General features: G+C 49.0%; 1 protein-coding gene and 1 long non-coding RNA gene across 3 annotated transcripts in view; one reads left to right on the plus strand and one right to left on the minus strand.

Annotated features, from left to right (window-relative positions):
• Positions 1 to 16,361, minus strand: part of FBXW8 (F-box and WD repeat domain containing 8) — a 136,955-nt gene that overhangs the window by 18,084 nt on the left and 102,510 nt on the right. The window contains exon 8 of the mRNA XM_006151574.3: positions 706 to 833. Coding sequence (XP_006151636.1) covers positions 706 to 833 — 128 coding nt within the window. The remainder of the gene's footprint in view (positions 1 to 705; positions 834 to 16,361) is intronic.
• The window catches only part of LOC102482095 (uncharacterized), a 6,461-nt gene continuing 2,032 nt past the window's right edge, over positions 11,933 to 16,361 (plus strand). Inside the window, exons 1-2 of one of the 2 annotated variants that reach the window (XR_335028.2) lie at positions 11,933 to 12,321; positions 12,575 to 12,722. This is a non-coding gene — a long non-coding RNA (uncharacterized LOC102482095). The remainder of the gene's footprint in view (positions 12,322 to 12,574; positions 12,723 to 16,361) is intronic. The other variant, XR_335029.2, reaches the window with a different exon arrangement.

Here is a 16,361-nt window from a genome sequence, read left to right on the forward strand (position 1 = left end):
GGGGGGGGGGGTGGGTGGGAGAGGAAGGAGGGAGGGGGAAAAACCCCAAATTTGGACCCGGAGGATCTTTGCAAACACTTTAATCCTTTCGTGCTGATGGTTCCTGGAGCAGCCGTGGCTGGCACCGGAGCCTGCACCGGGAAATCTGACTCCCTCAGCCAATGCTTTAAAGAGAAGACTGCTAATCAGCTAAATAGAAACTGGAATCTGCTCACATGAAGTCTCTTTTTTTCTTCCATCACCAGAGGGACACCACAGTGTTCTGAAATACACTCTTGACATCATTTGGCAGGCAACCCTATTCTGCTGAACATGATTCATCCCTTAGGTTATTGTTTTTAATATTAGAAAGTGAGCTTTTAAATGCCAAACAAATTTTGCAGCAGGGGGACAAAAGATATTCCAAGTGGTCTCACTGGACCTGCCACCAACTGCGTCCACCAAATGGCTTAAAAGAAAACCTTCCTGCAGCGCTTCAGAAATGAGGCAGGGGCAGAGCTATATCCAACTATTACCTAATACGAGACTTTGTGCTCCAAGGTCAGGGTTTATGGGATCAGGGCTGAACTCAGGTGGGCAAAGCTGCAGGCGGAACCGAGGACTGTGGGTGGGAGAGGAACTGGCGAGCACCGTGGGGGCTGGGTGGCCGGGCCTCCACGGAAGCAGCAGTGGCTGCACAATACTGGGCTTGTGACTCACACGTACCTCCTGTCCATGTTGCCGCTGACCATGAAGTGGGGAGGGCTGTCCCTGAGGTTGACGCACGTGAAGTCACCAAGCGCGTTCCCCAGCTTCGACAGGCAGCGTTCTGCTTCCAGGCTGTACACCAGGATCTGAGCGAGAAGAAAAAGATGTAGGTGCCCAATCCATGCCCCGGGCCGACGCCGAACACCTCATCTCACCCGTCCAGAGCGTGATCGTTACCACCAGCTACTGCTAAGATGTTCTGCCGCTTGATTTCCTGACCTTCGCAGGACACTGGCAGCGCAGGGACATGGCTATGTAATGCCAAAAGAAAATGCAAAAATAAAAGTCAAAGGAAAACCCAAAGAGTTCCTCAGGCCGATAGAAACCAACTCAAAGGACACAAAGGAAGTGGCCAATGGGAAAATTCTCTATCCTAACTTCTTCCCAGTAAAATGGATGTATGGGATCAGCTGGTGGCATGGTGGTTATGGTGGCTGGATCTCACCTGGCCATCTGTGTGGTTCAAGTCCTGAACCCAGTGGCTTCAAAAGCATGCTGGGTACTTGTGTGTATGTGCCCAAAGCCCTGAGACGGAATGGAGGACAGCAAAGTAGGGCATGACCATTCCCCCAAGGGGGTGGGGTGATTTCTCACTTGCCCTCCCTGTCGCTCTGGCAAGCGCATAAGCTCTATAGCAAACACATTTAAGAAAGCAAAAGGGAAGGAAAATAAAAGCATATGGAAACTAAGACTCACTGACTGCTTCTGATCTGGAATTTATGGGAAAGCTGACAAGGGATCAGGAAGCGTGCAGACAAGCCAGGTGGGTTCTCTCTCTGAATTGTAGCCACAGAGAGTGAAAGGAAGAACAGGTGCAAGTGTCCAGGAAGAGGAAGCTTGCACAGTTCATCACCGCATGATTACTTTACACTGCAAGCCACACACTCCTCTCGACCTACTCTCCACTCAGTAATTTCAGAAAGCTCTGCTCCATAAAGTGTAAACACACTCAGGAGGGCACCCTTGACCCCCAGGCTTCCTCCAGTACAGTAGGGCACTTCTGTGTCTTGAAAAGGATGAATTGTAAGGAATCTTTCTGAAGATTATTTAAGTCTTAAGTATGGTATCTATTCTGCTGATCATATGGTTAATCTCTCTCTTTTGCCTTTTTTTGGGGAGAGGTTTTTGCTATAGGGCACATGCGCTCGCCAGAAAGTGAGAAATTAATCCCCAGAGGGGATGGCCACACCGCAATCTTTTCTCCTCCATTCTCCTCTTGGGATCTTGGGCATGTACGCATGCACATGCGCCTGGAGTGAGTTTAAGCCACCAGGTCCGGAACTCGAACTGTAGTTGACTACATGGGAGTTCAGCGACATAGCCATTACACTAACTGCTGGTCCCAATCTTTTTTTTTTTTTGGGGGGGGGGGGGGTTTTGCTATTGGGGGCATGCAATACCCCGGAAACACGTGAGAAATCACCCCCCCCGGGGGGATGGCCATGCCTCAATCCCTTCTCTTCCATTCTCCTCTCATGAGCTTGGGTCCACACACATACGCGCCTGGCATGAGTTTAAGCCACCAGGTCTAGGACTCAAACCATGGTCGACTATATGGGAGTCCAGCGACATAGCCATTATGCCAACCGCTGGTCCCCACATGGTTAATCTTTTAAAATGAATCACTGAATACAAGTTTTGTCCTGTTTTAAAGAGAGATTTTTGCTACAGGGCATGTGTGCTTGCCAGAGAGACATAAAGTGAGAAGTCACTCCCCAGAGGGATGGCCATGCTACAATCTCTTCTCCATTCTCCTCTTGGGATTTTTGGGTATGCACACACATGCACCTGGTATGAGCTTCAAGCCTCCGTGTCCGGGACTTGAACTGTGGTTGGCCATGTGGGAGTCCAGTGACATAACCGTTATGCCATCTACTGGACCCTGAACAAAAGTTTTAATATCAATATTTTTGCAGAGATCTCTCTGCAAACACAGAGAAATGATGTGCAGCTTCTTGTTAATCCAAACGCTCATCACTTACCAGTGTACAGATTTTAATTTTGGTATTGAAAAGTTATAATAAACTAAATGGTCTCCATCCTGAAAACCATCAATCGGATCTCATTGTCAACTCATGTTTCTAACAAAGTGACTGTTTGGGTTTTTTGTTTTGTTTTGTTTTGTTTTTGAGAGATTTTTTGCTATAGTGTGTGTGCACTTGCCATAGAGATAGAGACAGAGAGAGAGAAAGTGAGAAATCACCCCTCAGGGAGGATGGCCACACCACAATCCCTTCTCTGTTCTCCTCTTGGGATTTTGGGCACACACATGCACACGTGCCCGACATGATTTTTGAGCCTCTGGGTCTGGAACTCGAACCACGGTCGGCCATGTGGGAGTCCAATACCTTAACCACTATACCACCTACTAGCCCCTTCTCTCTGGTAATTCCTAATAGTCAAAACAATACTCTAATGTTAATTAACTATTGCTAACAGCAGCTGAAAGGATAGAGTACAATTTCGAATTAAAATATCCTCTTAATCCCTAAAACTAAACAAGCTAAAAAGCAGTTGAAAATAAAAGTTTCTGGGACCAGCAGTCAGCGTAATGGCTATGGCGCTGGGCTCCCATGTAGTCAACCGCGGTTCGCGTCCTGCACCTGGTGGCTTAAAACTCACGCCGGGCACGTGTGCGTGTGTGCCCAAGATCCTGAGAGGAGAATGGAGGAGAAGGGATTGCAGCGTGGCCATCCCCCCTGGAGGTGATTTCTCGCTTTCTGTCTCTCTGTCTGCCGAGCACATGTGCCCTATAGCAAAAACCTCTCCAAAAAATAAATAAATAAATAAAAAGTTTCTGACTCAGATCATTTCAGCAATTCTAAAATATCCAAAATAAGACTATTCCTCTGCGTGAGACTACAGAAATAATCAAACCTTCTATTTTTAGCAAATAACCTAAACATTTTAAGATCAGTTTGTGGGGAGAGAGAAACAATTTTTTAAACAGCAACCTCACTGTCTATCATAAAAGTAATATTGTGCACACACTTATCATTACAGAGCTGTATTTTGGACTCAATGTTTTGTTTTTTAAAATACTTCAACTTCTTTGGCAGGAAGGCAAGCCTTACGTCAGCAAAATGTCTGTGGTAAACAGGAATTAAAGTCTGATACTGACTCCACTCCTGTCTTTTCTTTCTCTACAAGTTCTTTTCTGACAAGTGGGTGAATCATTTCTAAGTGATAGAGTGAGATCCAATTCCCTCTCCAAAAAGACTCTCCGCAAATTCATCATAAAGACATCTAAGTTGGTAGTCAGGAGTCAAGTCTTTTCTAAAATGTTTAATAATTCAAGGAGTCAGAACTACCCAAAGAGCACCTTTAGCATTATGTTTAGTTAAAGACCACAGAGATTAGAAAACACATTACCCCTCTCCAAGGCGGTTCTTTCCATGTTACAAGTCCCTTAACGACCTTTACCATTTCTCCCCCTCCCGCGCTCTCTCTCTTTTAATAAGGTTGAGCAAATGGGACTTCATTTTATCTGATTGCCCCAGGACTAGCGAGATTAATTATTCATGCTCACACTCTCACTCTTGTTAAGACCATGCATTAGACTAATTTTTCTCTTTATTGCCCTAGTTGGGTGAGTCTCAACCCACAGCCACTTGACTCACTCTCGGAGGTGTAGGTTTAGGCTGGGAAGGAGGCGGAATGACCCACAGCTGAAGTCCTGGACAAGACGTGCTGCACGGCGTGCCCGAGTGGGAAGATGCTGCTCGCACTGTTTTCCTTTAAGTACTGGGAGTCCGCTCTGCCGATAGGAGGGCTTGTACCCTGATCACGGAGCAGTTTCACAGGCATTAGATGTTTAAGAATTTCCTGAACTGGACCGGCAGGTGGCGGGTGGTTAAGGCGCTGGACTGCCGCCTGGCTGACCGCAGTACAAGCCTTAGACCTGCCGGCTTTCTTACTTCCCCTCTCTCTCTGATCAAATTTTAAAAAACAATAATAACGATGAATAAAGTTAAATAAAATAATTCCTTTTCTTAAAACAACAACAACAACAACAAAGATGTGAAACAGCTAAACCCTGCAAAGACAGGAAAGGAAAATGAGGCCGGTGGTCTCTCCTCTCCCTTGGGCTCCCAGGGAGATCTAAAAGGCACTAGGCGGAAGCAAACACTGTCCGTAAAAATGGCTAGGGGTCTGTTTTTGTTTTGTTTTGTTTTCCTCATTTAGAAATATTTCCATAAGCCCTAGTCTCAGAATATTAACTTTCAATTTTCTCAATTATTCCGATTTCTTTGAAATCTATAATAACAAAAACAAAACACTGTTTTTTTCTGATTTTGAATGTAACAAATTCTAACATAACAGAATTACATAAGAAAGAACGTGATTGTATATCCATCTCTTGGGAATAACCACTTTTTAAAAAAAGAATTATTTATTCTATTTAATTATTTAATTAACTTATTTACTTTTTAAAATTTGATGAGGGGGCAGAGAGGGAGAGAAGGAAAGCCGCCGGGTCCGGGACTCGAACCACAGTCAGCCATGAGGGAGTCCAGCGCCCTTAGTCACCACACCACCTGCCGGCCCCAAGGAATAACCACTTTTAACAGTCTGGTATATATCCCTCTGGACTTTTTTCTGCACAGCTGTCTCTCCATGTGTGTATGCGGTAATTTTTTTCCTGCATGAGACGATTTTAACCCTTGTTTCCCCCTTTGTTAGAACCTACAGAGAGATCAGGTGCGTTTTAGTGGCTGCGCAGGACACACAGTTCCGGGTGTTTCTCATTCTTTAGATCACAGTGCTGTAACTCACTCAACAGGCCTGTCCATAAGCACTAGTCATCTCAGCACTGAGCACTGAGCAGGACGGGGACGGCAGACGACGTGCGGGAGCCTCAGGTGCTGCCAGCCGACAGGGTCCATCCCCTCACCAGCTGGGCCAGGCCGTCTGCCTCTCTAAGGAGATCCTGGCCCATCCCACAGCCGTGTCTCAGCAGCTGGGGTCCTCAGCGGGGGTGGGGGCAGTGGTGGAGTACGAGGGGCGGCAGTCATGGCCGCCCAAGCATCTGGACGACATCAGTGAATGCCCTGGGGCGGGGGGGCCCTACACCTTCCAGATGCCACGGACCAGGGTGCCATGACTGGCTTTCCAACCACCCGGCACCGGGGGAGCTGCGCAGAGGCTACTGTCCCTGCAGGGGGATGAGCTCAGGGCAGGCCAGCTCCCTCCTTCACCAGCAAGGACTGGACTTGGCCCTGCAATCTTCCCTAACTCCCTCTTAGCTAGACGTGAGCCATGCGCACACAGAGGTCTCCATAAAGAGCAAGATCGAGCTTTGCTGTCCCCGGATTCCGGTCACATGCTGATGAACGAGGAAAGGAACTTCACACACATTTCCTCGAGCTGACAAACAGCAAGTCTTTCCCATACTCAAATCTGCGTCGGCATTACGCCAACACCAACAACAACCCGAGCAGCCTGCTCACCTCCTCAGAACCCGGCACTGTCTTCCCAAGGGGTCAGGAGTAGTCAGAGGGCTTCCTTGCAAGACTGTAGCACTTTTTAAAAACTTTGTGAATTAAAAATTTGCTGGTTGCCATTTTAAAATGTGAGCAGAATGAAAGGTGAGGAGTCGTACTAGACTGAGGCGGAGCACAGGACAAAGGCACAGGAGGAAGATCGGAATGAAATTCTTGGAGGTGACAGCCCCCCTACCTTCCTTCCCAACCCCGACAGCCTTTCGTCGGCACTACCAGATGTATTTTGCTCTCCTGGGTGTGGGGGACAGTCACGAGAAGCCACAGTCCAGAGAGCAGCGCAGACGGCCTGGCGCTCTCTCCTTTCCCGTCTGCCAGAGCTCACCCACTCTGGGCATCGCTAAAGGGACTCACTGACCTGTGCGACACTGTCCCAGGCCTGTGGTTCTCAAACACGGAGGGTCTTAGAGTCAGCGCGTAGCCTGTGACCACCTGCAGAGCAGGTAGCACTGTGAGGCACGGTGACCGAGGGCCCCTCCGCTCCTTCCATGCCGCTCTAGCCTTAGGTGTTCTTCGGCAGAGTTTTAACACTCATCCATGCTGTGTCTACTCGGCCCAGGTACGCCTGGCACTTCTGTGTGTGGAGACGGACCGTACACAGCATCAGGCAAGCACAGAGCTTACCACAGGCTGGGCGCGATACTCGAGAATGCCTTCCGGGGGCTGGCAGGTGGTGTGGTGGTCTCCCACATGGCTGACCGTGGTTCCAGTCCTGCACCCGGTGGCTTGCTTTCTCACTTTCTTTCTCTCTTGCTCTGTCCCTTTCTGGTCAAATTAAAATACATTTTTTTTTAATGCCTTCCATTGCTTAACATGTTCCTCTACTCCTGGATGAGCCATGCTACTGCTGGCCTGTACAAAGGAACTGCTTCATCCCACTCACAACAGAAGGAGGTGTTCACAAAGTTCATGGAAAACACACATCATGAACACACTATGCATGGATTCCTAAAATTTTTTGCACAAAAATTAACTTGTACCTTAGTTCCGTTTCGCACACTGTTTCAAGTCACTACATATCTTCAAAAAACCCAGATTCTAGAACACTCAAACTGTGTTGAGCCCTAAGGTCCCACCCCTGACAGCATGGCAGGCTGGACTGTGTGGAAAGCCCTCTGATTTACAAACACTGAAAATGCTGGCTAAGATTGGGCTATCGAACAGTCCCTCCGACATTCTCTTTGCCTCACAAGGAATCAGGGAAACCCATAAGAGCCAGTAATGGAGACAGCACCAGGGAGTGGGCATCCAAGCCAAGGACTCGCCAGGAGACACCTGCCAATGTCAGAAGGCCACAAAGCTGGGGAAATAAGACCAAGGGTCTGGCTGGCCCAAAGCAGAATATCAAATCGAGATCTCTGCATAGAGCCTGGCTGTGGTAAGGTGATACACACTCAGCAAAAAGCAAGGGAGGGACGTAAGAAACCCGTCCACTGGTGAAGGCTGCCCAGGTGGAAACCTGTCTGCCTCATGTTCAGTGCACGTGGGAAACAGCCTGCAACCACATCCACCACAGCCAAGGGTTTGAGTTTACACCACCTGCAGGGCCAAAGAACCCAAGCCTAGTAACTAAGGTATTTTCAGATTGGTAACAGGGTTCACTGGACCTGGAAGAATCTTCTCAGGAGGAAGATAATCTCAAGCCAGGCCCCTTAAGAAATCTACAAATCAAGATCCACCAAATATAAGCACACACCAAATTCCAAATGCAGAAAGAAATGATTTATCACAAGTGAGAGACAGAAAACCAAGTAGAATTAGACTCCCAAGCATATTAGATATTTGTTAGCTGGAAGATGCCAATTAAGCATGCTGAAATGTTTATAAGTGAGAGAGAACAGATAAAAAGTAGCAAAAATGATTACACAGATTTAAAGAATAAAACGTAAAATTCTAGAAATCGAAAAGTCAGTGGTTGATGGGATCAGCAGACAGCATAAGGGTTACATCACTGAACTCCCACGTGGTTGACTGTGGTTCAAGTCCAGGACCTGATGGCTTCAAACTCGCGCCAGGTGTGTACTGAAAATCCTAAGAGGAGGATGGAGGAGAAAAGATTGCGGGGTGGTCATACCCCCAGAGGGTGATTTCCTGCTTTTTGTCTCTGTGTTTTTCTCTGTCTCTCTGGCAAGCGCATGTGCCCTATAGCAGAAACCTCTATTTAAAAAAAAAAAAAAAAGTCAATGGACGAGGGGGCAAGAAGGTGGTGTAGAGGTTAAAAGTGCTGCACTCCCACATGGTCAAACACAGCGCGAGCACCACATGTGGTGGCTTAAAAGTCACACTATACGTGTGTGTGTGTGTGCGCCCAAAAACCCAAGAGAAGAATGGAGGAGAAGGAATTATGGTGTGTCCATCTCCCTTGGAGGGTGGTCTCTCTCTCCTACTCTGTCTCAGCTCTGGTGAGCACATGCACCCTATGGCAAAAACCTTAAAAAAAAAAATAAGTCAATGGATGAGATAAACATGAACTATAAGAGTCCAAGAGACAATCTGCAAATTGGAAGACTGGGGAATTATTCAGAGTGCAACAAAGAGAAGTGGAAACTATGCACCAGTCCCACCGCAGAAAGAACAAGGTGGTCTAACACACAGGTGGCCTGAGCACCAGACAGAACCAGTGGAAAGACATTTTGTAAAGGTAACGGTTGAGAATTTCCTACAACCGACAGGAAGCGAGTGCAAGAAATCCTAAACAGGAAAAATAAAAATAAATCCACATGTAGAGACACTGGAATGAAGTCACAGAAAATTAAAGACAAGGAGATCTTAAAAGCAGCCTAAAGGAGAGAAGGAGACTTGAATGGCAGTGACAGTGAGAGCGAAAGCCCAGGTCTCAGGAGCATCGGTGTAAGTCAAAACCAGTAACACCTTCCAGGGCTGTGAAAAGGTAACTGTCACGCTAGAATTGTGAAAGGCTAGCAAAGCTACCTTTCTTTTCCTTTCTTTCTTTTTTTTTTTTTTTTTAAAAAAAAAGAGAGATTCTGCCATAGGGCTTATGCATTTGCCAGAGAGACAGAGACAGAAAGTGAGAAATCACCCCCCCAGGGAGGATGGTCATGCTTCAATCCCTTCTCAGGATCTTGGGCATGCACACACACACCCAGTGTGAGTTTTAAGCCACTGGGTCTGTGACTCGAACTGCGGTCGTCTACGGGGGAGTCCAGCAACGTAACCATTATACTCTCTGCTGGTCCCACGAAGTCACCTTTCAAGAATGAGGATGAAATAAAGATGTCAGTGACACAAACAGCTCGTGTGGCCAACAGATTCTCACAAAAGAGACTGCTAAGAAGGTACTTTCAGGAGATTAAAAAAACATCATTCCAGAAAGAAAGGTCTAAATTGCTGAAAGGAAGTGAACAGAGATTCAAGTAGATGTGTATAAAAATATTTAAACACTGGGCCAACAAACGGCACAGAGGTTAAAGTGGCTGGATCCCATGTGGCTGACTACACAGGTTAAGTCCCAGACCTGGTGGCTTGAAAATCACTCGGTGTGTGTGTGTGTGTGTCCCTCCCCAGTATACCAAGAGGAAAAAAGAGGAGAAAAGAATGCAGTGTGGGGAGCAGCAGTTGGCGTAATGGCTATGTCGCTGGATTCCCATGTAGTCGACCACAGTTCGAGCCCCAGACCTGGTGGCTTAAATACATGCTGGGTGCATGTGCATGCGTGCCCAAGATCCCAAGAGGAGAATGGAGGAGAAGGGATTGCGGCGTAGCCATCCTCCTGGGGGGTGATTTCTTGCTTTCTGTCTCTCTGTGTCTTTCTGGAGAGTGCATGTGCCCTATAGCAAAAAACAAACAAACAAACAAAAAACAACAAAAAAACTCTACCAAAAAAAAAAAAAAAAAAAAAAAAGGAGGGTGACCACCCCTTCCAGGGGGTGATAGAATGGAGTGTGACCATCCCTTCCAGGAGGTGATTTCTCACCTTTCCTCTCTCTCTAGCTCTGTCTCTGGCAAGCACATGCAGCCTACAGGAAACTTAAAAATAAAAAAAGATTCAAATAAATGTACACTAAAAATATGTAAACATTAGGACAGCAGGTGGAATGGTGGTTAAGGTGATTCGAGTCCCAGACCTAGTAGCTTGAATAATCACACCAGGCGCATATGTGTGTGTACCCCAAATCCTAAGAGAAGAGCAGAGAAGGGATTTCAGGGGATTTCTCACTTTTTTCTCTCTCCAGTGAGCCCATGTGCCCTATGCTAAAATAAATTAAAAAAAAAGACAAAAAAGAAAATGTAAACATTAAAGGTAGCAACGGTGATAGCGATTTAGGGTTACATACTAGAATAAACTGTATCTAGTCCTTCTTATCCCAACCAGTCAAGCGCCATGAATCACGACAAAGGACCACAATCGCAAAGACGGCAGCTGCGCAGGGTGCGTTTTGGGGCCGCACCTCACGGTCGGGCGTGGACAGACACTTCTTTGAACGCTGATACCGTGTTTGGCACTGAGTGGGGCTCAGCCTAAGTTAGATGAAAACATGAATAGATGAGCAAACACCACACATCTCTGTGTTCCTGTCCATTAGCAGCGAACGCTATACTGTGCGTCTGCAAAAACACAGGCTTCGTGGATACAGGTGAACACAGGAAGGCAATCTGCCGTCCACCCGGGGCGATGCATTCAGCTGTTTGCTAAGTGGCAGGTACCTTTTCATTTAGCGGGAGTCTGACGGTATGAGACAATAAGGTTCATTTTTCAAAAACTAAAAGGAACAAAAGAAAAAAAGCCCATAAACCTTTGGGGTAGAATTTACTTATGTAAATACGACTTGTGTTGCTCTTCTGACCCGACAGAAATGTGACCCACCCAGAAATGTGAAATTTAACTACAAGAAATGCAGGGTCTGCATACTGATGTTTGCAACGAAGCTAAGTGAACAGCCTCTATAAATTCACAGATGAGCTAAGATTTTAAAAAAAGGGGGAGGGATGAGAAAGACAATTGGGGAGGGAGGGGGCTCTAGCGAGAAGGAGTAAATCATACACAAAACAGCCAATAAAAAAATAAAAAAGCAGTTAATATACATGAATAATGGATGTCTGATTTAAAAGCAGTTTACTCCGATATGATGTAATTTTTGACAATCAGCCAGAGAGACTATTTTGTAAGTCCTTGCCAGAGATAAGTCATAGCGTGAGGCTTGGTAACAGGCGCTATCTGCGAGCATGTGGAAAATGACTTTCACCGCCGTCCCAAAGGTGACTTTCTGTTGGCAAACAGAACCTCGCCTCTCAGGTGCACTTAGCGGCGAGCAGCAAGATGCAGAGCTTGAAGAAACGCTCCCCGACGCGAGCGCGGCGCCCCTCCGCAGTTTCCATGGCACGCTCTGGCACGCTCCCGCGCAGACTCAGCACTGAGGGAGCAGCAGCCCGGCCGCTTTCATGCTTAAGTTTTAATTGGAGTGACAAGCCCACGAGGCCAAGATGTTTCAGGGATGGGACGGCGTTGCCGAGCGTCGCCAGGAGCTGGGTGGGCAAGGCCTGTGTGCACTCCCCACCGCCACGTGCCAACGCACCTGCAACCCCCACTGTTCCAGGACTGGACTCTTCCCGGGGAGGCGGTGCCAATCACTGCAGCCTGTGCCAAGCGTAGGGGCTTTGTGATGTGGGCAGATGTCTACAAAGGACCAGAGCAAGGCCAAACCAACACCTATTGTGACCTGAGCCTGAAAGGGCCCAGAGCAGCAGCGAGAGCACACGCGGGGGAAGGTCCAGGCACGTGCCACGCACAGCCCCACCAGGGAGCGCTGCGAGGCTGGGCACGATAAAGGCAGACGGGCCCTGTGTGCGGGCGCGGTGTGGGGCTGCTCTGCTTAAGCGTCTTTTTAGATCATCTTGTCCCTGGGCTAGAACAAGGCTGATAAGGCTGAGACACGACCACAAAGAACTAGGTAATGGTCACGGAAACGTTCACTGTAGTTAGGCCAGTGGAGAGATTATAATGGTCATGCAAATGTATGAGTGAAAGCTGAAAATCCTCACCTCCCCTTGTAAGCTGGCAACCTGCCTCATTGTAATGAAGAGTTTCAGAACCCCTCACAGATACTAGCCACAGGTAAGTAGTCACTGTCCCCAGGAGAAAGAAAGTTCTTATCCAAACTACTTTGCAGGAAGGAAACTGAGACTTCAATCTATGTAATTCTTTCAAATTAGAGCAACTTAGGCATTATTTTGTAAACGGAGAGATAAAGATGACAAGGGAGAGGGTCATGTCCAGCCATCTGCAGGCCTGCAGAGGTGGCGGACACTGCACAGGACAGTCAGGACGCTGGAGGCAGGCACGTGGATGGCCTCTTCCTTTGGCACAGCCTGGCAACCCCTAGAGGGCCGCCACGTTAGACAGGACAAAGGCTGAGACGGCAGACGGGCAGAATGTGGCCACCGTCGCATGGCATCGCTGAGACGCACGGCAGCAGAAGGGGGAGACTAGAGTACTGCAGCGAATCAGCCTTCAAGGTACGATGAGAGTGCACCCATGGGCTCCCTGTATCCCCCAGTCATAACCGCTGCTAATCCCGCCACAGCGCCCGCCCGCAGCAGTGTCAGGGGAGATGTGAGCTCGGCAGGGCCCCACACCGAGGGGAAGGCTCTGCGAGTGATAACCAGGATATGCCTTCCACGTTAGTCCTGTCGGGACACCGTTCCCTTTGACCCTCAGCCACCAAGAGGGAGAGGAGGCCAGCACTACCGTCTATGTTAGGTTGGTTTAGTTTTTGTTATAAGGCATGTGCACTCGCCAGAGACGGAAGGAAAGAGAAATCATCCCCCAGGGGATGGCCAGGACACAATCCCTTCTCCTTCTCCTCTTGGGATCTTGGGCACGCACATGCACCTGGTGTGAGTTTCAGGCCACCCGGTCCAGGACTCGAACTAGAAAGTCAGCCACGTAGGGTCAGCGCCTTACCTCCATGCCACCTGCAGGTGCCACTACTGTCTACATTTTGTACATCAGTAAACTGAGGTTTTAGAGAAGTTTTGAATAACTTGTGCCGAACTACAAAGGTAATGAAAGGGGCTGAGGCCACAGCAGGTGAGCCCGGCTGTTCTCACGCATGCTACCTGCTACCCAATCCCAACGCCGCTTCCTGATTCCTGTCCAGACGGCTGTTGGTAACGGCTAACGTGGACAGGGTTCTCTTACGGGCAGAACGCTGCCACCACTCGCTGCCCACCACCCGTGAGGTGAGAGGGTGATTTTACTCACTGCACATGTGAGGGGATGGGGGGGAGCACCCGCCTCGTACCCGGGTGGTGGGCGTCCCAGTTCTTGCTCTTGATTTATTTTTTAGAGGTTTTGCCATAGGGGAAGTGCACTCACTGGAGGGAGGGAGGGAGGGAGGGAGAGAGAGAGAGAGAGAGAGAGAGAGAGAAACAGAGAGAAAGTCAGAAATCACACCCCTCCACACCCGGGGAGAGGGATGGCCACGCTTCAATCCCTTCTTCGTTCTCCTCCCAGGATCCTGGGCATGCATACACACGTGCCAGGTTTTAAGCCGCCAGGTCCAGGACTCAAACTGTGGTCAGCTGTGAGGGAGTCCGACGTAACCATCATGCCATCTGCTGGCCCCAGTTCTTGCTCTTTAAACCCCTGCCCCGGGGTGCTCACAGTGGGGTCTGGGACTGACAGCACATTCGACATGCACATTCTCAGGCCTGCCCCAGACCCACTGGATCAGAAGTCAGGGTGGGGCAGGAATTCCTTTTTGTTTTGTTTCTTAATTTGCCAGAGGGCACATGCGCTGGCCAGAGGGAGAGAGAGAGAAAGCACCCCCAAGTGGGGTGTGGTCACACTGCAATCCCTTTTCCATTTCTCCATACTCTTGGCATTTGGGTCCACGACCCACATATTTTCAAGTCACCAGGGCCAGGATTTGAACTGCCTGGTTTGCCTGGGGGGATATGGCTCCCCTAGCCCACTAGCCCATGGGGCCAACCACAATTCCTATCATAATCAGGCCCTTTTCAGGTTCTAGTGCCCACCAGCATGTGAGAACTCCTGTACCACAATTACACTGCCTTCCAGGACAAAAAGAATTTCAGCCACTGGGGCCAGCAGGTGGCATGATGGTTAAGGCGCTGGACTCCCACATGGTCAACCATGGTTTAAGTCCTGGCCCTAGCAGCCTGAAAAAAACGTGTATGCACATGCCCAAAATCCTGAGAAAGGGACGGCAGCACGGCCTCCCCCCACCTCCCGCCCCCGGGGAATGATTTCTCACTTTCCTTCCGTCTCTCTCTAGAGAGAATACACACCCTATGGCAAAAACCTAAAGAGGAAAAAGGGGGGAAAAAAAAGAGGATTTTAGCTGTAAACTCTCAGCTATATATGATCACTTCCTGCCTCCCAATAGCTGCCAATCTGGGCAAGCAACATGCCAGGCAATAACGGGATCAAAATGTGAGGTGTGAATCCCGGCACCGTGAAAGCTCAGAGGAGGAAGCACCTCAGTGAGAGCGAGGACAGTTGGTGAGGCTGCTTCTGATCAGCGGGCTCCGGGCAGACCTTTCCCGACAGGAGAGGAGGGCATGGTACTCCGAGTCCCCGCCAGGAACGACCCTGCTCTCTCAGGACTGTGCCAGCCTGGCAAAGGGCCCGGCTACGGCAAAGGGCTGGTTTGGAGGCTGGGCGCTAGGCTGGGGCCTGATTTGCCAGTCTTGAAGGCCAGGCTGCAGGTGGGCACCAGGGTCTTCACCCTCAGGCCTCAGCTAAAACCAGAAGGGGCCACGAGGAAGGGGACTACCAGGTGATGTGAGCGTGCCAAGGTGGGGAAAGGACGGGCAAGCCGAGGAGAGGAAATGCAACTCGGGGAGGCACGATTTTTCTTCTCATCTTCAACAGACATTTAAAAACTACCGTGAACATAAGGTGAGAGTTGACAGCTGAGGAAATGCCACAGTGCCAAGGAGCCACTCGGGCAGTAGGTGGAGCCTGGATCTCCCCCAAACACCCGAGGAGCCCTGGGTATGGAACGCAGGGCGGTTAGGCAGTCATCCCAGAGGGAGCCGGAGTCTCCCCCCGCAGTTATCTATGGAGGGTTTACTCGGTAAGTTAACAATACACCGACACACTCGGGGAACGCTGGAATGCTTTAAAGGGGAACTGTGCGTCCATTAGAAAGACTCATGTGCAACTCAATAATTGATAAGTTAATTATAAATCCACTCCGCAACACAGTGCCTTAGAGAAGACTGGAGTGTCGAGTCAGTTACTAAATCATACTCTTCTATATACTGACCAAAAAGCTGAAGTTCTCTACTCTGCGATTGTTTTGTTGGTCTACTTTAAGCTGGTGTGTGTATTTGGAAACAGGGAGACTTTGTAAATATTCTGAAATTCAGACTTATACAGGCCTCTCCTGCCTACTCTCCCCCACACCAACACTGTCAGGCCGCCTGCCTGGCTGTAACCGGTGCCCACAGCCTGTCCTACAGTGGCTGCTTCACCTGGAAGCAGAGGCAAACAGTTCGGAGTTCCAACAGGCCTCCCCGGGACTGGCATCAGCTGAGAAACAAGGCGATGTGTGCGCTAGCCCACCTAGCTGACCTAGCTGCTGCCCCAAGGGTTTACTCAGGACTCGGAGGGCACCAAGAAACCAGTCATGCAGATATGAGCAGGTGGCATCGACAGCAATCAACTCCAAGTTCACGCTCTCCCATGGGTGTGGGGTACTGAACTGGGGTGGAAATTCCACGTAAATAACTGGGGAAACCATTAGAAAAATTAGGCCCTAAATAAAACTGTAAACTTGATTCAAAAGCCAAAGGAGAAGAAAGACGATGCACATATACGCCAACGTCATGGCTTTATAAACTTGCTGGGAGCCTCAAGAACACAGACTAATTCCTTTACAAATTAGAAAATGAGGGGACCAGCAGTTAGCATAATGGCTATGTCGCTGGACTCCCACATGGTCGACCGCGGTTCGAGTCCCGGACCCGGTGGCTTAAACTCACGCCGGGCGCGTGTACGTGCATGCCCAAGATCCCGAGAGGAGAATGGAGGAGAAGGGATTGCGGTGTGACCATCCCCCCTGGGGGTGATTTCTCATTTTCTGTCTCTCTGTCTGTCTGGCGAGCACACGCGCCCTATAACAG

Source organism: Tupaia chinensis, unplaced genomic scaffold (assembly GCF_000334495.1).
Source record: "Tupaia chinensis unplaced genomic scaffold, TupChi_1.0 Scaffold000320_1, whole genome shotgun sequence".
In the NCBI taxonomy this organism is placed as follows: domain Eukaryota; kingdom Metazoa; phylum Chordata; class Mammalia; order Scandentia; family Tupaiidae; genus Tupaia; species Tupaia belangeri.